The 25,623-nt window shown below is 51.4% G+C and overlaps 1 protein-coding gene across 10 annotated transcripts in view; it reads right to left on the reverse strand.

Annotated features, from left to right (window-relative positions):
• Positions 1–1,289: 1,289 nt before the first annotated feature.
• Positions 1,290–25,623, reverse strand: part of LOC123852808 (guanine nucleotide-binding protein subunit beta-like protein 1) — a 62,703-nt gene continuing 38,369 nt past the window's right edge. For all 10 annotated transcript variants that reach the window (XM_064578018.1, XM_054510391.2, XM_054510389.2 and 7 more), the window contains 3 exons: positions 23,373–23,471; positions 17,020–17,235; positions 1,290–1,758 (listed from right to left, as the gene is read on the reverse strand). In XM_064578018.1, coding sequence (XP_064434088.1) covers positions 1,441–1,758; positions 17,020–17,235; positions 23,373–23,471 — 633 coding nt within the window. In that variant the 3' untranslated portion in view covers positions 1,290–1,440. The remainder of the gene's footprint in view (positions 1,759–17,019; positions 17,236–23,372; positions 23,472–25,623) is intronic.

Here is a 25,623-nt window from a genome sequence, read left to right on the forward strand (position 1 = left end):
TCTTATGGAGGGTGAGCAGCTCTCATGTGCTAAGTCCCCTCGAGTACCCCAATCTCCCCGAACCCTCGGGTCACCCCCTCTGCAGTACACTGAGGTGGTTCTGGCATTTCAACCGTACTCAGCGAACCTGCCTTGTGGTCCATGTTTCAACCAAGCAACTGCACCCGGGGGCCCTTTCTAACTCCTCGGGCTGCAACAAGTCCAGACCCTCTGTTAGTGGCCCTGTTTCCATGGATCTGGCCTGATGCATTTCATATTCCTGTCACCTGGATCCCACACGTGTTCTCCAGATTTCTATCTGCACGAAGTTCTTCTGGAGCGTAGCCACCTCATCATGGGCCACACTTTGTACCTCACCCTTTGGGGCCTCCTGCGGCCTGAGTCTAGTTATAAACAAAGCTGGGGTGGGGGGAGGTGGTCCTGAGTGTCCCACAAGGACCCCGCCCCAGGGGGAGCCATTCCGGGTCCTTCAGGTAAAGGAGGACTGACCTCTTCAGGCAGAGACCGAAGGGCGCTCTTCTGGCAAAAAAGGCAGCGGAACAAAGGGGTTTGAGGCCCCCAGCTTCCTCAATGACTGCCCACAGCCTCCACCCCAATTTCCAGGGTCCCATTCCTTCCCAATCAATAGCCCAGCTTTAAAAGATGCCCTGACAGCTGGGCCCAGACATGCATGGAAGGAGACTCTGGACATACTCGCTGCTTCGGCTGCTCATTCCCAGTTGCCCTGTGTGAACACTGTTGGCTCTGTGTTGTTGGTGACTGTGTCGGCCACACTTAATTCTGCTGTGCTTTCCACCCCGAAGATGGCACCTTGCCATCTTTGGTCTTCCTCTCTGTGGGGCACTTCCTCCCATGGATTCAGGGAGCTTGGCCTGGACCTGAACCATGAGCTCTCTCTGCCTTTGCCGTCATCCACAGCCCACCCTCCTCCTGCCTTGCTCCCTTGAGGGGTCTGCTCACTTCTTTATACAGGTTCTGGCTTCCGCCCTGAGCATCAGGAGCTCCTGGTCATCCTTGGGGTGAGGAGCCACACAGAGTCAGCAGGACCTGGGGGCCACATTTGGTGTCTCCCACTGGACAGGGGTCAACTGCCCTGCCCAGTGGAAGGTCTGAGGAGAGCTCTTGGAGCTGACCCTAAGGAGTAATCCAGGGTGTCACCTCGGAGAATGTATACCTTGAGCCTGCGGGTTTGCAATAGAGGTTGATTGTAAAGCAGCCCCAGGTTGGCCTCCCACTTGGGCCACAGCTGCCCAGGTGTCTGGCCCAGTTACTCTTTGTGAACTGCAGAGTCACTGTCATACAGATGCTGTATTTCACAAAAGGAAACACAAGCCTGTGCAGAAAACGACTCCATGGACCAAGCCCCTCTTGTAACTGGAGGAGGAGAACCGCGACTGGCTGTCCTCAGGGGTCCCGATGCACGGTTTCCACATGCCTGGGTTAGGCCAAAGTCTGGGTGCCCACCTCCCTGCCCTCTGCATGTCCCAACGAGGGAGTGGACGCATTGCTGCGGATCGGGTAGAGCGACCAGATGCTAATGCGCTGATCCCCGGACCCTGCGGCCAATAAGCCATCAGTGGCAAAGGCAACGCAGTGGACGGTGGCGCTGTGGAAGGACAGTACGGCCAGTGGCTTCATCGTCCACCAGTGAAACACACGGACACGATGGTCCCAGCCCGCAGTGACCAGGATCTTGCGGTCTGGCCGGATCTTGACATCAGCGATCCCAGGATTGGTGAGTTCATGAGTTCTGCATACCTATAAGATCAAGAGAACCATGAAGTGGCTTCTTAGACCCATCCCAGGGGCTCCCACCCCTGGACAGCCCCATCTAGGCCGCCAAGATGGTTGTATGCTCCTGCAAACTTTACCCCCCTACCTCCCAGGAGCCAGGCACAGAGCTGCTGAGGGGAGCAGCCTGACTGCTGCCCTTGGCCAAGCCCTTGGGTTATGACAGAAGACTTCAGGCCCTTCTCTCAGAGAGCCCCTGAGGTCCCGCAGAGCTGCTCCCCTATACAAGGTCTCGGAGCAACTCATGGGCTGCTCTGTTTCTCTGCCTATCAGGCCCTCAGGAAAGACCTCAGTGGGCTGGGTCTTGGGGCCCCTCACCACGGAAATACACTGCACTCTAGCGTCCACGCAAGACGCATCTCCAGTTTGATAGCATAAAGTCTGCATGTTTCCCCTTCTGAGGAAACCTCACACCCACCCACAGCAGGAGGAGGATGAGAGATGCTAAGTCCATCTTCAACGGGAGGGTTGAAGGGCCACCAAGTGGGGGAGCCAGTGGGTGCAGGCAGGACCAGTGGGGGACAACACCGAAGGTGCAAGCCGCAGGAGCACCTGCAGAGCCTGCCACACTGGCCATGGCCAAAACCTTAGTCCCTAGCTTGGTTCTGGGAGAAGGGCAGGGAAAACAAAACAAGGAGTTGCACAGGTGTGTTCTATCTCCATGGAGACACTGGGAGCCAACCTCTTTCTGGAGGCAGAGCACTCCCATAGTCAGTGCTGGGTGATGACCCCTCGCCAACACGCACCTCCTGCAGCAGGTAAGGAATCAGAGCTGTCTTTGTGGTCACAGCTATTCATGGTTACATGGCACTGTCTCATGCATTGCAATCTGGCGTCTCTGTCCCCATGCACTAAATGACAAAGGCACTTTGCCATCATTGTGACAATACACAGTAGCCACTTCCTTCTACTGATCCTGTGTTTGGCCTAGCCCTGTGCACCATGAGCTCTTGTTGCCCTGAAGTTGTCTTTGCTGTCCCTTACCAGCACACCCTTTTCTCCTAATTCACTTCCTAATGGGGCCATGGTAGTCTTGGTTAAGAATCACTCATCTCTGCAAAGATAACATAAGAGAAAAGGAAGAAACACAGAAAAGCCAACATTCCTTGGAAGCAACCAGAAATTGTCACCAAGGATTTTTTGCCATAATTTAATAAAACAAAACTCATGAAGCAGTTTCCTCTATAAAACAAGAATCTGAAGTAGCAAAACACAGAGGAGGAAAACTGAACTGACAGAGCACAGGAAAGAAAAGGAAGGAAGACCTCAAAGAAATGGAGGGGAATGGGAAATGGCAGAAGGAGACTGGAACAAGACAGTAAGAGCAGGAATGATACAAAGTGAGTGAAATGAAAGGGAAACAAAGAGTTACAATGGATTGGAGAGAAAACAGCAGATATGGAAGACAGGCAGAGGGTCTCTAACATTCAGTGATTTAGAAAATCAATTTTTTTTTAAAGATTTTATTTATATATTTGACAGAGAGAGACACAGTGAGAGAGGGAACGCAAGCAGGGGGAGTGGGAGAGGGAGAAGCAGGCTGCCCACCAAGCAGGGAGCCTGATGCGGGGCTCGATCCCATGACCCTGGGATCATGACCTGAGTCAAAGGCAGATGCTTAACGACTGAGCTACCCAGGCGCCCCTAGAAAATCAATTTTAATTTTTAGAAAAATTGAAGCCTTATGATCCAGATCCAAAGACAGGCTATAGGATGGTCAACGTTAAGGTACACCTTAGGAAAATCACTGGACTTAACAGCTTAAAAAGTCCTTTTGGTGGTCAGGCAAAAAGATCATGTCAATTGTGAAGTAAGTTAGGCTGTCCTCAAAATGTTCCACGGCCACATCTGTGTCAGCAGACAGTAGAGGCTGCGAAGACAGACATGGTCCAAGCATTTTATATCCAGCCATACTGCTGCTCAAGTATAAAAACAATAGACAAGCATTTTTGAACATGTAAGAACTTAAAGAATTTGCTCCCATAAGCCCTTTTTTTTTTAAATTTTATTATGTTATGTTAGTCACCATACAATAAATCATTGGTTTTTGATGTGGTGATCCACGATCCATTGTTTTCGTATAACACCCAGTGCTCCATGCAGCACATGCCCTCCTTAAGACCCATCACCGGGCTAACCCATCCCTGATGGCTAATGATGATGAACATTTTTTCATGTGTCTGTTAGCCATTTGTATATCTTCTTCAGCCATAAGCTCTTCTTGAAGGACTGGAAGATTAACTCTGGTCTCATAAGAGATAACCAGGGAACTTTAGCAGATCATCTGGCAGAAAGCAAGGAATCTACTTACCAGTAGGATTAGACCTAAAACAATACATAGATTATGGCTCTAGAACCGGTTATGTAACTAACTGAAATATGGGGGGATAGTGAGAGAGATGGGATGTTTGTTAAATTCACTGATTTGCTCATCTTTTGTCATTTGGGGCCTAAGATACAATAGTCAACCTCATACTTGAGAGATTATCTGACAATCCACTAAGTAATGACAAAAACAACGTGACTTCCTTCCCCGTCCCTGACACTAGGTGCCATGTTTTCCTAGCATTTGCTCTTGTATTTCTCCATAAAAATATACTCAACAGATTTATAATTAGGTTCCAAAGTTAAATCCAAATCTGTGCTATGTGTAAGAGAGACACCGAAAGAATGATTGGCAAAGATATACCAGGAGAGTGCAGACAAGAGAAACAGGGGTCCAATGTCAGTAATAGGAAACGTTGAATTCAGAGGAAAAAGCATGAAGACAGACTATGTACCATACTTAGCAATAATAAAGGGTACAATTTGCAATGAAGAGCTATGACTGTCTGTTCTAGAGATAAACGGGCGTATCATTCATGAAGCGAGAACAATAGGACTGTGGCTATGATGGAGTAACTGGTACCAGAACAGTCCTCATGCTATAAACAACCATCAAACTGGACAAAAGATACCAAGCAACCATGTCTGGGCAGGCAGTGGACAACAGGTGGGGAGGGGCAGCTGATGAGGGGAGCCTCCCAAATACTCTGGCAGCAATCTGCCCTGGGAAAGGTCCCAGCCATGAAATCTAGGTGGTGCCTAGAGGCCACATGAAGCTGAGGAGGCAGAGATCAGAGCGTGGGGGCAGCTAGGGCAGCTGCATCTGTGGGGTGAGCCAGCAGCATGGAGGTTAACTGGGGGAGGGCCTGAAGGCTGCGTCTGGGCTCCCCATCAGTCCTTGTGTGAAGGCTGGGCTGTGCATGGTCAGGACACCACACGAGGTTTACCAGAGTGACTATAGCAGGGTTAGATGGAATAGATAGGGGAGATCAACCATGATCTGGGGTCCAGCCAGCCAAAGCACAAACACCACCTGACAACCCAACACCAGGTGAGATGCCACAATGGTCTTGCTTCAGGAAGAAGGATCACACCTGTGGGTAGGGCCTACCCTGGACCTACTGCAACAATGCTAGAGACGGAGCTCTACACGGTCTGAAGGAGAGGCAGAGTTCAGAAGATGAGTCTTACCACATTAGAGGAGCCTGGGAAGGACCCTGGGCTCTCCACGTATCTGCCCTGACAGAGCATAAAGCCAAGCCTCCACAAGTTCAAGGTGAACAGCCAGTAACTGAACTAACTGCCTACAAGAACAAAAGTAAATATTCTTCAGAGCAAAAGATTAGAATTCTGAGTCTCCATCATGTATCACTTACAATGTTGAGCACACAAACAAAAAAATTATTAGACATGCAAAGAAGCAGGAATATAGGATCCACAGTCAACTGGGAAAAAAGCAGTAAACAGAAACTGACCCAGAATGGCACAGATGTTGAACATATCAGATAAAAACTTTAAAGCAGCTATTTAAGTAAAAAAAAAAAAGAAAGAAAGAAAACACATTCAAATAATTATAAAGAACAACTTCCCTGATGAGTGAACAGACAGGAATTACTAGCAGAAAAATGGAGATTATAAAAAAGAACCAACCCAGAACAGCCAACATATTATGTTAAAGGAGAAGAACAAAGTCTGAGGCCTGATGCTACCTGACTTCAGGACCTACTATAAAACTATAGTGGTCAAGACAGTGTGGTATTGATGAAAGAAGAGACAGATCAAAGAAACAGCATAGAGAGCCCAGAAATAGACCCCACATAAAGAGAGTCAACTCATCTTTGACAAAGGAGCAAAGGAAACATAATGAAGGAAAAGATACTCCTTTTATCAAGCAGTGCTGGAAAAATTGGACATCCACGTGCAAAAATATGAATCTAGACAAAGACCTCACACCTCTAATTCACAAAAAATAACTCAAAATGAATCACAGACCTGAATATAAAACACAACACTATAAAAATCATAAAAAGATAACACAAGACAAAAACCTAGATGACTTTGGGCTTGGCAATCACATTTTATTTAGTTTTTTTAGGTTTTTTTTAAAGATTTTATTTATTTTTGTGAGAGAGAGAGAGCATACATGTGAGCAGGGGCAGTGGGAGGGGCAGAGGGAGAAGCAGACTCCCCACTGAGCAGGGAGCCTGATGCAGGACTTGATCCCAGGACCCTGGGATCATGACCTGAGCTGAAGGCAGATGCTTAACTGACTGAGCCACTCAGGCACCCAGCAATGACATTTCAGACACAACACCAAAGGCACGATCCATGAAAGAAAGAATTGATAAGCTAAGCTTCACTAAAATTAAAATTTTCTGCTCTGTGAAAGACACTGGCAAGATAATGAAAAGACAAGCCACAGAACAGAAGAAAATATGTGCAGAACACACATCTGGTAAAGGACTATTAACCAAAATGTACAAAGAACTCTTAAAACTCAACAGTAAGAAAACAAACGACCTAATTAAAAAATGAGCAAAAGACCTTAACACACACTTCACCAAAGAAGATCAACACATGGCAGGTAAGCACATGAAAAGTGCTTCTGTCATATGTTATCAGGGAAATGCAAATTAGAACAATACTAAGATAATACTGTATGTCAACTATACTTCAATAATAATAATAAAGAATAAAACAGATACCCACTATACACTTGTTAGAATGGCCAAAGTCCAGAACACTGATAATACCAAATGCTGGCAAGGATGTGGAGCCACAGGAACTCTATTCACTGCTGGCGGGAATGCAATACCCTATAGCCACTTTGGAAGACAGCTTGGTGGTATTTTAACAAAACTAAACATACTCTTTCCATGTGTTCTAGAAATTGCATGCTTTGGTATTTACCCAAAGGAGATGAAAATTTATATCTATACAAAAAACCGTGGGGTGCCTGGATGGCTCAGTCAGTTAAGCATCCAACACTTGCTTTCAGCTCAGGTCATGATCTCAAGCCCCGCGTCAGTCTCTGTGCTGGGTGTGGAACCTGCTTAAGATTCTCTCTTCTCCCTTTCCACCTTCCTCCCAAAATACTGTACATCCGTATTTTTTTTTTTTAAGATTTTATGTATTTATTTGACAGAGACACAGCGAGAGAGGGATCACAAGCAGGGGGAGAGGGAGAGGGAGAAGCAGGCTTCCTGCCGAGCAGGGAGCCCAAAGCGGGGATCGATCCCAGGACCCTGGGACCATGACCTGAGCTGAAGGCAGACGCTTAACGACTGAGCCACCCAGGCACCCCTGTACATCCGTATTTATAGCAGCTTTATTCGTAATTGCCAAAACTTGGAAGCAACCAAGATGTCTTTTAATAGGTGAATGGATAAATAAACTGTGATGCATCCAGACAATGGAATATTATTCAGTGCTAAAAAGAAATGAGCCATCAAACTATAAAAGACACAGAAGAACCTTAAATGCGTATTACTCACTGAAAGAAGCCAATCCAAAAAGGCAACATACTGTATGATTCCAGCCATATGACGTTCTGGAAAAGGCAAACCACAGAGACAGCAAAAAAAAAAAAAAAAAAAATCAGTGGTTGTCAAGGGTCAGTACTAGAGGAGGAATGACTGAGCAGAGCACAGAGGATTTTTAGGGCAGTGAAAACACTGTGTGTAATATTATAATGGTGGATACATGTCATTATACCTTTGTCCAAACCCACAGAATGCACACCACCAAGAGTGAACTTACTGTGAACTGTAGACTCTGGGTGATAATGTTTCAGTGTAGATCTGCCTGGTGTACCAGTTGTCCCACTCTGGTGGGCTGTCAATAATGGGGGAGACTGTGTATGTATGGGATTAGGGGCAAGGGGCATGTGGGATATGTCTGTACCTTCCTCTCAATTTTGCTATGAACCTAAAACTGTTCTAAAAAAATAGTCTTTTATCTGAAAAAAAAGAAGAGGGGTGCCTGGGTGGCTCAGTCATTTAAGCATCTCTCTTCAGCTCAGGTCATGATCCTGGAGTCCCAGGATTGAGCCTGCATTGGGCTCCCTGCTCAGTTGGGCAGCCTGCTTCTCCCTCTGTCCCTCACCCTGCTCGTGTTCTCTCTCTCTCTCAAATAAATAAATAAAATCATAAAAAACAAACAAACAAACAAAACGCAAAAAAACCACAATAGAAAATGTAGAACTGAGCAGCTCGGTAACTGAAATGAAAAACTTGTAGGATAGGCTTAATGGCAGAATGTAAATCATTTAAAAAAGTCAGCAAACTAGAGGACATATCAATAGACATTATTCAATCTAAAGAACAGAGAGAAGAACATGATTGAAGAAAACGGAACAGAGCCTCAGGGAGTATGGAATGATATCCAACTGTCTAACTTATGGAAGAAGTTCCAGGAGAGTCAGACTACTGAAAACCACAGATGAAAAAACCTTGAAAGCCACCATGGAGTGAGACACATGGTGTGTCTGGGAATAATGATAAGATACGATGAATTCTTATTCGAAACTATGGACACCAGATGACAATGGAATAACACCTTTAAAGCGCATGAAGGAGGGCGCCTGGGTGGCTCAGTTGGTTAAGCGACTGCCTTCAGCTCAGGTCATGATCCTGGAGTCCAGGGATCGAGTCCCGCATCAGGCTCCCTGCTCAGCAGGGAGTCTGCTTCTCCCTCTGACCCTCCCCCTCTCATGTGCTCTCTCTCTCATTCTCTCTCTCAAATAAATAAATAAAATCTTTAAAAAAAAAAAAAGATTTAAAGCACATGAAGGAAAACAAAACCATCATCCCTAGATTCTTTTTTAAAAAGAGGGTGAAATAGACATTGTTCATAAACAGAAGCTAGAGAATCTTTTGCCAAAAGAACTACACTTCAAGAAATGCTAAAGGGTATTCTTCCAGATAAAGGGAAATAAAACCAGACAGAAACTCGGATCTACAGGAAGAGCACCAGAAATGGTAACAGATGGGTAAATATAAGCTCTAGTTGAACAACACGCAGGTTAGGGGTGCTGACTCCCCATGCAGTTGAAAATCCATTTATCACTTCTGATTCCCCCAAAACTACCAATAGCCTACTATTGACTGGAAGCCTTACTGATAACATGAATAGTTAACACATATTTTGTATGTTATATGTATTATATACTGTATATTCTTACAATAAGCTAGAGAAAAGAAAATATTAACAAAATCTTAAGGAAGAGAAAACACATTTATAGTACTATTCCTCATGTATTAAAAAAAATCTGAGGGTGCCCGGGTGGCTTAGTCGGTTAAGCGTCTGGTTCTCGATTTCAGCTCAGGTCTTGATCTTAGGTTTAATAACTGATAATTTAATGCGAAACCAATAACATTGTAAAGTTTATAAGGTGTGTAGAAGTAAAATGTATAACAGCAGCTAGAGAAAGGGTGGGAGGGTGGTAAATGGAATCCTTCTAGCATGGAGTTATGACACACTTTGGGGGAAACGGTGTGGCAACACTGACTGAGTAGGGCTGGGTACGTTGATGATGGGTACTGTGAGCCTGCAAGTAGCCACTCAGAAGAAAATGACAAGAGCTATATCAAAGAAACCAAGAGAGGAAATAAAATGGAAAACTAAAAAATGAATATTTGATTAACACACAAGAAGGCAGGAAAGGAGTACAAGAGGGTCAAAAACAGAAGTGACAAGTGGGAAACCAATATCAAGATGGCAGACGTAATGCCAGGCACATCAATAATTATAGTAAGTGCAAACAGATTAAGTGCTCCAATTAGAAGGCAGAGATTGCCAGAAAGGATTAAAAAGCAAGACTGCCAAAGATGCTTTTTAAATATAAAGAGATGGACATAGGTTGAAAATGAGGGAGACATGCCCCGAAAAGAGGAAACCTGAGAAACTTGGCTCTGCGTATTAGCGTCAGACCAAGCTGACCCCAAGGCAAAGGATGTGTTACACCCAAAACTAATGTAACATTCATTGTGTGTCAACTACACTTCAATTTAAAAAAATTAAATTACTACAATAAAAAAAAAAGACGTGACAGAAGCTACAGAGGGATATTTCATGATGACCATTCGGCAGGATGTGGTCACCACCTTAAATGCGCATAATGACAGCGCTTCAGAATTCATGAAGCAAAACAGACAGAAAGGGGGAAATAGGCACATTCACAACCACTCAAAGATTCAAAGACCTCGCTCAGTAACTGGCAAAAAACTGGATGAAAAGATCGGTAGGGATATGGAAGACGTGAATGCTACCAACCACCTTGACCGAGGTCGTGCTGACGGCACACTCCCCCCAACAACTGCGTAACACACGCGTTCACCAATATGTAATGTAGCATGTGCTGGGCCAAACACAAGCTTCAATAAATATCTAAAGGCTGACATTGTGCAGGTTCCTTCACTGACAGCAGAATTAAGCTAGATTAAAGATATCTACAAAATCAACAAATATTTGGAAATTAAATAATTTGCTTCTAAGGAACAACTGGATCAAAGAAGAAATCATCAGGGAAAATAGCAAGTATTTTGAACTGAATAAAAATGAAGACACAGAAATCAAAATTTGTGGCCAGACCCACACAGGCTGGTGATTTGGCTGGGAGCTGGCTCCCCCACAGCCCAGTGGAGGGCCAGGACAAACCCAGAGAAGCACCTAGAACTGTGGGCACCATCAATGTGCAGACTCACACACTTGGAGGCCCCCACTTGATGTTCCCTAACGGGCGGCCTTTTCGGCTTCTGGAAAGAGTGCCTGAGGAGTAAGAATGCCCGGGAAACAGCTACGGTACAAAAGGGCAGTGATGAAATGCAATCCGTGTGCAAAACCAGCTCTGTGAGCGAGATACCTATGTCTGAAGACAAGCTGAAGGCAAAAGATTTTTTTAAAAAAGCTATAAAAAGTAGTAGTATAATCAGAAGAAAGCTGGCATGAACCATATTAATAGTTGGCAAATAGGCTTGTAGGCAAAAATCTTTCTCAGGGGTAACAAGAGTCACTAAAGTATAAAGGTTCAATTCCCCAGGAAGATGACCATTCTAAACCTGTATGTTCCTAAGCCAGCTTCAAAATGCAGAGGCAAGAACACACAGGGTGCAGAAGAAGTTGCCAAAATGTGCCTCGGCACCGGGCTCTCCCTGCCCCTTCCCAAGGCGCCCAGTCACACACACGGTGTCGGGACTGCACGGCCCCCACGGCTGCCCGAGCGTGTGCAGGTGGGGCCATGCAGCCAGCAACGAGAAGCACTTCCTTCCCACACACATGTGGAATACTTATGTCAACTGGACTGGCCTCCACATTTCAAAGAGCTGATATCATTCAGACCTTATTCTCCGACCACAACAGCATTGAGTTAGAAATTCAAAAATGAAAAAAAAAAAAAAAAACTGGGGAGAAAAAAAATCAAGCATTTGGAAACATAAAAACACTCTGATCAGTTCGGCAGTCAGAGAACAAACAAAGACCAGGTCCCCCCCCAGAATGAAGATGGTGACATGTCCCAACGTGGGATGCAGCTAGAGGGCTGAAGCCAGGCTGCAGCTGCCACTGGGGGGGCCGGTCGGCAGAGAACAAGTGGGCTCCGTATCCAGTTCAAGTCAGAGCAGCAGACCAAGCCCACAGAACACGGGAGGAAGGAAGGGAAAGATCAGAGCAGAAATGATGAAACAGAAAAGGATTTTTTTTCTTTTCTTTTTTTCTCCTTTCAAACCATAAGAGACTCTTAAGGATAGAAAAAGATTTTTAAAGATCAACAAAGGTAAGATTGATTGGGGATAAAAATGGGACAGTTTTGTAAATACAGCAGAGTCTACACAATCATTTCAAACTACTAAAAAAAGGGTAGTATGGAAATACCTTGAAGGTTTTTATGCCCAGAGACAAATTCTTAGAAAAAGGCAACTTACCAAAAAAAAAAAAAAAAATCAAGAAACCTAAATCAGTCCAAGAAGAAAATCAAGCCTTCCTTGCAGAGGAAACACCTGCCCCAGCGGGAAAGAGCGACCCATGGCCACTCACAAAACAGACCCCTGCCAGCTTATCCAGAGATCAGGAGAGGAGGGGATGCCTGCCTTGATTCTAGGGCTCTGAATACCCCAGCACCATAAACAGAGCTGGGTAACAGGGGAGGTGGTGCAGCTTAGTTTATTGACAGACCGATGGCCCTGAACAACTCTGACGAGCCCCACCACACGGAAATGGACAAGCTCTGTAACAGGTTATTTTAAGACTATATGGTTGTTTTGATATCATAAAAGCCAAATAATGCAATTCATTAAATTAACTGATTTGAGAATGAAAGCCATGAGTCTGACAGCTCAACGCCTATTCACGATCCAGATTCTTTCCCCACTAGGAGTAGAAGGAGGATCTAATATGATGAGACAGCAAAATATGATGAGACCAAAACCTGGCAGCAAACTCACATGCTGTCCAACCTGTAGCATGCGCGGGAGGCTTGCTACAGCCCCTGCCTCCGTGAGGCATGGCCTGGATTCCTGGCCAGTGCAATCAGCACTTGGGCAGCCCCGCAGTGTCCCGCCCAGGCACCTCCACACCCACCCTGCATCTCATGGTCAGGGACCCCCTCCTACTCTTCCAGGGCTCTGGCCAGTGCCTGGCTCTACCAATTGGTGGACCACGATGCTCAGGCCACCAAGTGGCACATGCTGGAGAAGGACTGTGGGAGCCGAGACCATTGTGCATGTGCTCTCATGTAAGGGTGTGCACCTGCCTGAACCCCTCTCCATTCTCATGGACCAGAACGGGGGTACTGGGAATGAGGACTGATGACCTTCACCATCCCTCCTCCTTTTCTCTTCTGTGGACTATGCCCCAAGCCCAGGGGTAGCTAGGGGACCCCTGGGCTCGGAGCCATGGACTCCCTGGAACCCATGTGGGGCCCTGCTTCAGGGTCACCTCCTTCATGTTCCATCTTTATGTGGATTTGTTAACAGGGAGAAAAGGGCTGCTTTCCAGTCTGCGAGAACCCAAGGCAAGTGGAAGAGGAATGTGAATTTCCATAGCGGCCCCTGAACCGTGGTCTTCACACACTGGAAGGTGAGTCCAGGGCACAGAACGCCTTCCACGCCAGTGTCGCCACCTGGGAGGGGCTAAGATGCCCAGCGCTGCCCATGGGGGCAGGAGTGACTCTGGTCCTGAAGCAAAGGACGAAGCGGGCTCCCCTGGCTGGAATGAAGAGAAGCAGCAACAGAAGCTTTGATGGGGACCTAAACCCAAAGAGGCCCGTCCCTGTCCTGGGCTTGTATTCCCGAGGAGGAGGAGGAGGGTCCAACAGCGTCTGTTCATGGTCACGGCGGCCCAGAGCCTTGCTTGTTCTGCTGTGTTCCTGAGATGCATACTGGGAGTTGAGTTGTGTCCACAATTTGCTTGGTCTCAGGGCCCTGTAGTCTCCTTCCTACCTGTCCCACAGGTCCTGCTACTGACCCTTTAGAGGGTGGAGCCTGGGAGAAAGAGGGCAGCAGACACACAGCGGGACAAGGGGATGCCTGGCCAACCAGCCATGGGCGCAACTCGGGGAAGCGTGGTTGGTCCTATTCCCAGCCCAGGCTGGCTGGGGTGGGGGGCCTCAATATTACTTAAAGGCCTAAAAATACTGCTGGCCGTAAATCAGCCCTGCTTCAAGGCCATGGGCTCTGCCCAAGTGTAGGAGGAAGGAGCAGGTCTGCACACCACCTGTGTCTGACGACAGCCAAGGCCCAATCCCCTGGAGGCTGGAGGGAAAGCCACCTCTGGAAGGCAAGCGAGTGGCCCAGCATTGCCACGTGCCCCTGAGGCCACGGTGTCCTGAGGAGGGTGGCCACAGGCTCCCGGTCACTGCCATGGCCCCTGGCCGCACCCATCCTGGATAAGGACCCTCTGGGAGGGATCCCTGGCCACTAGTGGCTCTCACAGCACATGACCTCAGGTGCCAGGAATGTGCACGCGGCGCGGTCGCCATCTGGTTCCCATTACCCACGCTCTGCTGCGGGAAACCTCATCTGCGTCTCTGCTCCCAGCGCCCGCCCGGGAGAGATTGATTTGGGCTCATTAGAGACTCCGGCAGCAGGCTGCGAGGTGAGGCACATCTGTGCCCACGTGGCTCGAGGGCCAGGGCGGGCGGCCGCGTCAGCAGGCCAGCACGGTGCACCGGGGGCCTCGGGGCGAGGATGCCTGTGGATGCCGGTGGGCGCCGGCCCCTGATACGTCCTCCTCAGAGGCCTTGCGTCACAACCTGAAAATCTCCAGGGCCTCTGGGGCCAACTCTGAACCTGACACGCAGCCGTTTTCAGTGGCCGCACTCAGCAGGAGGAGCACTGTCCTCCTGCTTTGATGTGCACTGATGAGTGGGGCCCCGAGCCCAGCATAACACCATCACGTAACCACCACGTCCACTCCGCAATGCCTGGCTCCCCTTCTGCTTTAACTTTCAAGTTCATTAATAATCCTCTGTGCTTTAACTTTTCAGTTCATCAGTAAAAGTAAAAGTTCATCTCTGGACTGGAACATGCCCCATAAATTTAAGTCTTAAGTTCCAGCAGCTGTTTCCTGAACAAGCTGGCAGAGAGCAGGCAGATCTGGGCCAGGTCGGCAGGAGGGGACCCTTCCAGGGTCCTCTCCACAATATTCAAGAGCGCCCAGTACCCCTGGGGGTACTGCAGTCCAGGGTGGGGTTCTCAGGGGAGCCAACTGAGTCTTCAGCCTTTTGCAAGGTCAGGCCATATGAAATTCAAGCCATAGCGGGATGGAGCACTGGACCCCACAGTGGGAAGGTGGAGGCCCTGCCTGGTCCCCACCAGGCTCGAGGAGCAGGAAGGAGGGGTGCAAGAGAGAACTCCAAGGCCTACCTGGCTGGGCTCGACACCCAGTGAGGTGCCCTCCTCTGCTGAGGACATGAAGACTGGCTCTGCCCCAGTCTTAAAGATGACAGCCATCATGACGACATTCACTCCCATCCCCACTCAGGTCCACCATTCCAAGGCCTTGGGACCCTTCCGCCGGGACAGAGGCATGAGAAGCTCTGACCCACCACAGCCAGGCCTGGCCTCATTTGGAAGCCTGTCTAACCCCCCTTCCCCTGGGGCCTCCATGGGCTCTCTAAGACAACAGAAGGACAGAAGGACAGATGGGTCGTTGGCTTTACTGTAGTCAGCCATGTACTGGCACAAGCTGATCTGCTGGAAAGGAGCAATGCTAAGGAAGCATAAATGTGTACCCTATCCCCAAATGTGACCTGTGATCCCCTCTTTCCTTTCTCTTGCTGGGCTCTGGCCGGCTGCTCCCCACCCTCAGGTTCCTGCTCGGATCCCACCTGGAGAGACACCAGGCAGCCTCACACCAGGACAGTAGGCAGTTCCGCCCTGCTGCTGCTGGCCACTTGCTCTGGTTTTCACCTTTGTTCTCGGACAGGATCCTTCTTTTTAGGATGCCAGTCCCAACTCCAGCTTCAACATGAAAGGGCCCCTCCCAGGTCTCCCTCTGCCCGAGCTGTGTCCGTCTCTGGGCCTCCATGTCCGTCACCGTTCCCTCCAGCACCCTGCCACCTGGCTCCTTCTCAGCCTCCATCTTCCCCAGGACTCCTCACCCACCCCATGAGACACCTGCCCTAGCTGTCCTCGCTCTGTCCCTCTTTCGGGATGACCGGGTGGTGAGGCCCCACCCCTGCATGGCACCCAGGACGTGTGATGCCTGCTAGGCACCGCAGCATGCCCTGATTTTCCCTGGGCGCCCGCCTCTCCCCTCTCCAACCCATGTGCCTCAGGGGCTTGGTGGTGCCTGCCCAGGGCTTCTTCCTCTGGCTGTGAGGGTCCAGGCTGGGCAAGTGTGGGGTGAGGCAGGCTTGCCAGGCTAGTAGGCAAGGCTTTACCACCTGGCGAGGGGAGATGCCTTCTCCACCACAGCTCCTGCAGAGAAGGGCGGTACTGCCCTCCAGCACTCCAGGTGAGGCCAGGCGCCAAGCCTCTGCTGCTTCTGCTGCCAGTCTCCCTGAGGGCCACACATTTCCCAACCGGGGCCCTGTTCCCCGACCAGACCCAGGTTTACAGCGCTGCCCTCCCATGCAGCTTCCACTCGCTAGTCAAGTGGCCAAGTCTCAGCCTTCCAAGGCTTCCTGGCTAATGGGGACTCTTCGGCCACCCCAAGACACCAGAGTGCACCCAGGCCACCCTCTGGGGGCCAAGAGGCATCACACGTCTCATCCCTTGTGACCTGCAGCCCCCCAGGGACCTGCCCTAGTGTGAGGCCTGGACAGGAGGCTCCCCCCGCAACTTTACCCCCCAAGTCCAAAACAGGGCTGAGGGTGCAGGCTGGGCCACCACATGCTGAGCACCAGCCACAGGCCCAGACCTGGCCCCCAAGTGCTCCACGAGCCATGTGGGAAGGGAGAGTCCACTGAGACCTCATGGGAAGGTTTCTAGCAACACCCCACTCCAGCCAGAGGCCTCACACCCCTTCCCCACTGTGGTGGGCAGAGAGGAACCACTTTCCTGGGGTTGGCCTGCAGACTGCCCTGGGGGCGTGCCTCTGTGGATTTCTCCACACTGGGTTGGTTTTTGTTGATTAATCAGTTCCTTACTGACCGAATTCCTCTGAGTTTTTGCAAATGGACTTGCCTACTCCCGGACTCTACATGCCTTTTCTCTAGATGGACAAGACGTGACTGCTGTTAACCCGAGGTCTGAGAGAAACCCAAACCATGTGAACGGTTCACAAACGCCCACGCCCCCTTCTTCCTGCACCGGCCCCGCGGACAGGCTGGCCTGCACCCCGCCTCGCAGTGATTAATTAGCCAGGGATCTGCAACAACTCCTCTTCATGCCTAAATATTGTTTCAGCCTATCAGACTGTTAGTGCAAAGCAGGATAAATGACACCTCGGGTCTGGCGCACTGACCTGCAGGGCCTGCTGCTCATCCAGGCTCCAGACAGCCAGCGCCTTCTCCGCGGAGCCCGAGACGCCCCTGGCCTTCTGGGAGTCAAAGTCAAAGCCCATGACGGGCTCCGTGTGGCAGGCGACGCGGCTGCACACCTTCCGCTCAGAGACGTCCCACAGGGCCACCGATCCGTCCTCATAGCCAGCCAGGAGGAGTGGGCGGGCACTGGAGTCGGCCTGCGGGGACAGCACAGCAGTCAGCACCCGAAGGCTCCTGGTAGGTTTTGGGGAGAGAAGGGGCTCCAGAGAGGGGCGGCCTCTCCCGCTGGGGTGGGAGTGGGGGTGGCCCAGCCAGGGAGCTATTCCCCGTGCTTCCCGCATGGCAGTTAACAGTTCAGAGGCTCTGCGTGCCCCCCGATAGCGGACGCCAGTGGCACCGGGCTGGCACGGGCCAGCGTTGGGGGCGCTCCGAGGACTGAGACTGGAGGCCACGGAGCCCGAGGTCGCCCTGTGCAGCCCCCCGCCTCACACTGCCATGCCACTGCTCACCAGCCCGGCCGGGCGCTGCTGCTTCTTCCTGCCTCCTTTCTGCAGGCGGAGACTTGCGGCCACCCCTTCGTGAGGCCGGTCACCTGTCTAGAACTGCCAGCCAAAGGAAATCGCGAGCTCCATCTCCATGAAAAATGAACTTTCTGTGCTTTGTCAACGTCGCCGCGGAAGCCCCCCACCCCCCCAGGCCTGGTGAGTCGCCAGGGCGCTGACTGGTGTGAGCCGAGCTCTGCCGGCCCTGAGTTATTGTGATGAATGAGGATGCGGGTCAGAGGGCTCCGCACCCGGGACAGACGCCTCGTTTATCTAGCCTCGGCAACCACTCCAGGGGAGCACAGCGGGATTCCGTGTCACCCCAGCACTGAGAGCGGCAGCCCCATGCTTGGTGCCCAGGCTCCAAGACAGGGACCCAGGTTGCTTCTGGGGCAAAGCACACGCCAGCAGATGCCTTTTGCTCTTCACTCGCCTCTGAATTTCCTGCTGAGCTGCCTGGGGTTGGCGTCACTCAAGTGTCAGAAATAACTGAGCACATCCCCTCCCCAGTGAATTTTCCAAGAGCCAGGAGCTCAGCTGAGCCTCGGGGAACTCTGGGCCTGGCCCCCAGCCTCTGGATGGTCAATGGTAAGAATGGATCCTGGCGGCGGGGGGTGGGGAGGGGGAGGCTGGTCATCGAGGCTGCCTCTTGGGTCACCGGCAACTCCCAGAACAGTCCCCTGCTGGCGGCAAGGCTGGCACTGAGCAGGGTGCCTGGGCCTCACTGGTCGTGGGCTGACAGGGACTGACAGCATCATGGAGGCCCTCCTCACCCACCTGCTGGAGCTCCTGTTATGAGCTGTGTGGGTGCTTCCGTCTGCCCAGAGGGGCTCCAGGTCCAGATGCTGTACACATCACACAGAGTGCCTCTCCACAATATTCAAGAGCGCCCAGAAAGAACCTTTTTGCTCAGCTAAGCAAGGTGACCGGGTTTAGCCAGAAAGCAACAGGTCATGTATCTAATAAGTGGATACTACATCCTCTACACATGGAAGCAGGGCTCTCTCTGTGCATCAGAAAGGGAAACAGGCTTTAGGGTGTGGTGTCACCGGGGCCCCGGTTAGTGAAGGGAGCCAGGGGGAGCCTGATGCAGACCAGCTCTTTGATCAGAAGGAGATGGTGGGCCAGATGATGGGGAGGACACAGTCACCAAGACCTACCCACAGCCCAGGGAATCCTCGCAGGCCAGAGCTAGCCTGGAAGACGCCTCCTGCACATCCCCGGAAACGGCTTCTACACCTTTTCTTTTTTTTCTTTTAAATTTATTTATTTGACAGAGTGACACAGCGAGAGAGGGAACACAAGCAGGGGGAGTGGGGGAGGGAGAAGCAGGCTTCCTGCCGAGCAGGGAGCCCGATGTGGGACTCCATCCCAGGACCCTGGGATCATGACCTGAGCCGAAGGCAGACGCTTACGGACTGAGCCACCCAGGTGCCCCTTCTACACCTTTTCTGATGGTAATAGATGTTCATACAAAGAAAGGCTCCTTAGCTCCACTTAGCCTCTGGCAGCCTGTGCCCCTCCCTGGGGCCTCTTGCAGGCTGACTGCCCCCCCCCCCACTTCCGTGGGCCCGACTGGGCAAGCAGTCAGGATATGGGTCCTGTGACCATGAACCCTGTGTGTGCACAGCTCCTGCTGAGGCCTGCCATGGAGGGGCCAAGGCTGCGAGCAGCTGAGCGTGGCCACTGCCTCCGTCTGGTCTCCTGTGCGAAGCCATCACTGTTGGTATGCTTTCTCTGTAGTTTTGTAATGGGGAAGAGCTCCATTTTGGTATCTTTCAAGTCACCCAATTGGAAACTATTTGTGCGGTATAAAATTATTTATATGGCTTTTCTCCAGACACGTACAGACTGCTTTAAGAAGTGGTCAGGCCCTCTGCTCGGGTACCTCCTCTCAGGCAGCTGTGCCTCTCCAGAAGGGGCCTCCCCCTTGAGCAGCCATATCTGGACTCTGCTGGGAGGGTGAGAGCCAGGTGAGAACAGCCCAATGCTCTGTCTGTCGGCTGACCAGGCCAACCCCCTAGGCCAGACCTGCTGGGCCCCACCTTAGAGGTCAGCTCTGAGGAACTCACCTGGGGCCCACTTGGGTCTCTTCCCTTCAGGGCAGTGATCTGTCTTGTCACCTGCTTGCCATCCACCCTGCCTCTGCCCAGCCTCTCCCCGACCCCCTGCCCCCAGGGCCCTGCTCCTCTCCCATCCCCTGGGCACATTCCTCCCACATCTGGGGCTCCTCCCAGTGCCAACACATTGGTTTTGGTCTGTCTCTGTAGCCCAAGTCTGCATCATGCCTGTGGTCTCTGGGTTCTGAGCATCTCGGCTCGTTCAGGGGCTGCATGCTATTCACCCACCTATCAAAGTGCCACAGGGTGGCCAGATCAGGAGCCAGACTGACCTGCAGGGGCCCACCTCACTGTTGCCAAGGGTGACCAAGTGCTGAGCTGCAGCCCTGATGGTTGCTGCTCCCCATCTGTGCTGCAGGGCCCCTGTGGCCCCCAGTAACATGCGGCACAGGCAGAACAGTGGTCTTATGGCCTCAGGCCTTTGGTAACAGGCTGATCTCCATGGGGTGAGGACCTGAAGTTGCCACAAAGACTCGCTTTGTGTCTTCTCCTGTCTCTGGGCATGCTGACTGGGAGGGACCCCAGCAGGCAGGTCCCGCCTACAGCACCTCCTGGGACCAGTCCTTTGGGAGGAACTCCCAGCTCACTAGAGGGGACCCTAGGCCTAGGGTCTGAAAGCCCGTTCTCAGGGCTGCTGTGATCGATATTCCTGACCTTTTATGTGATAATCATCCTAACAATGCAAGTCAGCCACTTTGAAGAGCAAAACAAGAATATGGGGTGCTTGGGTGGCTCAGTCTGCCTGCCTTCAGCTCAGGTCTTCATCCTTGAGTCCTGAGGTCGATCCCCTTGGTGTGGCGCTCAGCGGGGAGTCTACTTTCTCCTCTCCTCCCTCTGCCCCTCCCCACCACTTGTGTGCGCACGCTCCGTTTTTTTAAAAATCTAAAAAAAAGGGACGCCTGGGTGGCTCAGTCAGTTAAGCGTCTGCCTTTGGCTCAAGTCATGATCCCAGGGTCCTGGGATCGAGTCCCACATCGGGCTCCTTGCTCAGTAAGGAGCCTGCTTCTCCCTCTGCCTGCCTCTGTCTCTCTCTCTCTCTGATAAATAAATAAAATCTTAAAAAAATATATATTTAAAAAATAAATAAATACATAAATACATAAATACATAAATACATAAAAAAGAATATGGGGCGCCTGGGTGGCTCAGGCGTTAAGCATCTGCCTTTGGCTCAAGTCATGATCCCAGAGTCCCGGGATTGAGCCCCACATCGTCAGGCTCCCTGCTCAGCACGGACTCTGCTTCTCCTTCTCCCTCTGCCCCTCCCCCTGTTCATGTTCTCTCCCTCTCTCTCCCTCTCTCAAATAAATAAAATCTTTTTTTTTAAACCAAGCTTTTTTTTTTTTTAAGATTTTATTTATTTATTTATTTGAGAGAGAGAGAGAGAGAGAAAAACAGCATGAGAGGAGAGAGGGTCAGAGGGAGAAGCAGGCTCCCCACTGAACCAGGAGCCCGACGTGGGACTTGATCCCAGGACTCTGGGACCATGACCCGAGCCGAAGGCAGTCGCTTAACCAACTGAGCCACCCAGGCGCCCTAAATAAAATCTTTTTAAAAAAGATGAAAAAAGAATACATCTGAATGTTTCAGTGAGAAATACCACGTCAGGCCCCTCTGCCACACTCAAATTAATAAACTACAACCTGGACCTTCAGGTTTGGAGAGAAAAAAAGGACATTTCAAATTAATGTTGACTCTTTTTTAACAGAAGGCTTTGCGTTGGATCTGTATCAACTAACAAAAACTTGATTTGTCCTTCTGTCAACTATATTAATTACCTTAACAAGTTTGTACATCCCGTTTCTACACATTTTTCTGCTGGAATTTTTACATGATTACGCAACGACAGTGTTTCCAGGGAGCAGAGTGGGAGCGGATGCAGCCGGGATGCCCTGCCCGGGAGTGTGAGCGCCACGCCTCAGCCCCAGGCGTCCCAGCCTCAGGCTGTTCCCCGCCACAGACCTGCAGGTGCCAGGAGCACTGCCATTCAGGCGCCTCTCTTAGAGCCCCCGCCCACTCAGCTCCCCGTGGGCAGCACCAGGACGCCACACAATCAGCTTATAAGAGATTTCCAACTGGAAACGAATTCCAATTGGAATGTTCTCAGTTAAGAAATTGCATAGGGGGAAACCAATGGCAAGAAGGCCCAGGTCCCTGGAGGGACAAAAAGTGTGGGGCAAGGTCTCTGGGGGTGCCTGGCCCTGTGGGTCCTGTTGGCCCCATAGACATCTCTAAAGCGCCCAAGCCCATCTTGTAAAGAGTTCAAACAAGCAGTGTGGCAAGAGGCAGGATCACCTCCTCCGATCTCAGGCAGGCTCAGTGTAGCTGCCAGAAGGTGCTGGTGAACTGAACAGTGCTAGGAAAACGGCCTATAAGCAGTGCTCCCCAGGGCAGGCACTGGTCAATGACCTGTCCACCACGGTCTCCGCCACGGCTGAGATGCTGCCTACGGTTCTTTCCAAGTGAACACACCAGACCATTTGCTTTGTTGCCCTAAACACTAGCAGCCCTGAGAAGCAGAAGCGTATGCTTTGAGCCAGTGCTGTTCCCTGTGGCCGGGAGGAGGCTGTGCCTTGAGGAGGGATGGGGCTTCTAGTAGAGGCAAGTGGGTGGGCCCAGGAGGATCCCTCCCAAGGCCTCACACTTGGCCTTGGAGCCGAAACCCATCCTGCCAGGACTCAGGTGTGTGGCCCACTCCCTGGTCCCAGGCTTCAGCTGCCAGCCCCAGGAGATGTCTTCTGACCCTCTCTAATCAGAAAGAATAGACAAGGGCGCCTGGGTGGCTCAGTTGGTTAAGCGACTGCCTTCGGCTCAGGTCATGATCCTGGAGTCCCTGGATCGAGTCCCGCATCGGGCTCCCTGCTCGGCAGGGAGTCTGCTTCGTCCTCTGACCCTATCCCCTCTCATGTGTTCTCTCTCTCAAATAAATAAATAAAAAATCTTTAAAAAAAAAAAAAAAAAAAAAAAGAAAGAATAGACAAGAAAGAAGAAAATGGCTATGAATCAGAAATGCCAGGGGCGCCTGGGTGGCTCAGTCGTTAAGCATCTGCCTTCGGCTCAGGTCATGATCCCAGAGTCCTGGGATCAAGCCCTCCATCGGGCTCCCTGCTCTGTGGAAGGTCTGCTTCTCCCTCTTCCACTCCCCCTGCTTGTGTTCCCTCTCTCGCTGTGTCTCTCTCTGTCAAATAAATAAGTAAAATCTTTTAAAAAAAAAGAAAGAAAGAAACGCCAAGTGTGGCCGTAGGGAAAGTCAGCATGTTAAGCCCACTCCTGCCTCTGAGGCAAAGAAGTAAAAGAAAGTAATCCCAAGCAAAGCAGGGGCCGGGCTGGCTTGCAGGGTGTCAGCATTTCCCTCCTAGCCCCAGCACGCCGATGTGCAGAGAGGGAGCAGAGTTCGCAGCCCTCCGCTGACCCAGCTGTCCCTCCTCACTGCACCGGCAGGGGGGCACCATGCAGGGGACAGCATAAGCCAGGCCTGCCCCAGCCAGTTTGTAGGTAGGACAGCAGTGGGAGCCGGCGGGGACACCGAGGCTGCGGAAGGCAGCGTGCACATGGATTCCCAGGGGGCTAATTGTCCTTTGATTTGACGAAAAATCAAATCCTGAATGGGGCATGATTCACAGCCCAGAAGGCGTGGCCAGCAGGGCGTGGTTGGCGTGCGCTGGGCCTTACCTGCCACAGCTCCAGGCACATGGGCATGCCCGGCTTGGCATCTGCCTCCGGCTTCAGGGTGCACACTGACGTCTTGGATGGCATCTCCAGAATCTGAACCTGACAGTAAGAAAACAAGTTTATTTGGGCCGGCGCCAAGTCGAGCCTGTGCTATACAAACAAGAGACTTTTAAGGTGATTAGCCAAGGCTGCTGCGAGTTTCTGTCTGCTCCCCGGAGGAACCTGGGAGCTGAGCCTCCTAATTAGGCCGCACAGGCTCGTGGGCTCAGGCGCTGCTGGGCGTTGTGAAACTCACATGTCATTACTGAGTGACCGGCATGTCCCTCTAACCAGCATCACCACCTGGCTGGCAGCCGCCTCTGGCCCCTCCTGATTTTACCTCTTCACTGAGCAGGAGGTTGGCTTGGCACAGACTCAGTTTGTCCATCCTCCTGATCTCTGCCTCCTCTTTCCTGATGTGGGCTTTCATGTGAACAACTCTGAACTATCTCAGGTGTATCAAATGGTTTACAGAAGTGCATGGGGGGGGCCCTGCGAGGCTCCATCAATTAAGCGTCTGCCTTCGGCTCAGGTCATGATCCCAGGGTCCTGGGATGGAGCCCCACGTCGGGCTCCTTGTCCAGCAGAGAGCCTGCTTCTCCCTCTCCCTCTGCCTGTGCTCTCTCTGACAAACAAATAAATAATCTTTGAAAAAAAAAAAAAAAAAGAATTGCACAGGGAACCCCTGGGGACCACCAGCAAGCCTAGGAAATGAACATGGTATGCACCCAAGCGGAACTCTGTTTGGGGCCTGACTGGTCCCAGCACCCCACAGTGTTTTGTGTCACCTGAATGCAGGTGCAGGCCCTCCTGCGCCCGGGCTGGAAGATGTGCCTTTCTGGTCCACACAGCCAGGTCACACTCAGGCCTGTCTACCCGAGCTGGGCCCAGCTCTGCCCCACGCCATCTGCAGGGGACAGCTGCAGCCACAAGGAGCAGGCTCGGGCACCAGAGCACTGCAGACCAGAAACTGGGCCCCCAGCCATCTGCATCCCTACTGCCTCATCTCCCTCATCCACTGAGCAGGGACAAGGGCGCCCCCTCCTGTGGTGCTTGGAGGTGGAGGGGATTCCGTGTGAAGCAGCTCTACCGCTCCATGAGGGGGAGGCTCAACAAGCCCTTGGCGCCCTTGGATACGGGCGAGAGAGGCTGTACTGATAATGTCACACAATGTGCAGCCATTGTGGAGCCAACATCATCCCTGGCCAACAAGGGGACATCCTCCGGTTTGCAGAGGAAGTCTGAGGTGCAGAGGGGATAGGTGCTGTCTGCCGCCCAGTGAACTGAAGGCATGTGGGTCTGAGCTGGGCTGCTCTTAACTACCCCATGTGGGAGAACCGGCCCAAGGCCTGAGATTAAGTCCTGAGTGGGAGTTCCAGATCTGCTACCTGCACGCTGGGTCCATCTGAGGGCACATGGCAGGCAGGGTAGAAAGCCAGTGTCACGGCCTGGTCCTCTCAGCTGCGGGCCTGCGTGGGGGCGGCACCCCCACAGGCTGAGACTGTGAGGCCCTTCTGGACAGGGCTCTCACCAGAGGCCCACACAGTATTGTAGGGGAGGGGCTAACTGCAGAGTACGTACACATCCCCACAAACAAGCACGCACATATGTAAGCATATGCAGACAGGCCCCCCGACCGTCTGCTGGGCCTGCAGGATCAGTGTCCATGCCAGCCACTGCAGCCCCCACTGCCCACAAAGGAGACAGAAAAGACCCTCAGTGACGTGAGCGGTTATTACTGTCATGAAATAAGAGGCTGCTAGAAGAAGGAGCCCCTGAAACAGCAAAAATGCTCAAGGAGAAGCTCTAGCGAAATAAAAAGAAATGCAAGAAAAGTCATGTGACAACCAAGACACAGTGGTACCTAAGAATGGCCCAGAAGTAAGGGGAAAATCCAGGAGAAGGGGAGGGGGCTTTCGGAGCCCTTGTGTCCTTGGCACAGTGGCTCAGTTTCAGGCTTATTGCTTGAGAATCGGCTGTAGACACTATGGGAAGCCTGTGAGCCCCAGCCAGGGCATGCTCACCCCAGACGCCAGACGCCCCACAGAACAGAAAAAGAAATGCTCCTCTCTTAAGATTCTCTCAGAGCAGTTAAGCATCTGCCTCTGGCTCAGGTCATGATCCCAGGGTCCTGAGATCGAGTCCTACATCGGGCTCAGCGGGGAGCCTGCTTCTCCCTCTGCCTCTGCTCCCCTTGCTTGTGCTCTCATTC

Source organism: Mirounga angustirostris, unplaced genomic scaffold (genome assembly GCF_029215605.1).
Source record: "Mirounga angustirostris isolate CCGP_5_RB_7025 unplaced genomic scaffold, mMirAng1.0.hap1 SCAF_14, whole genome shotgun sequence".
NCBI lineage: Eukaryota > Metazoa > Chordata > Mammalia > Carnivora > Phocidae > Mirounga > Mirounga angustirostris.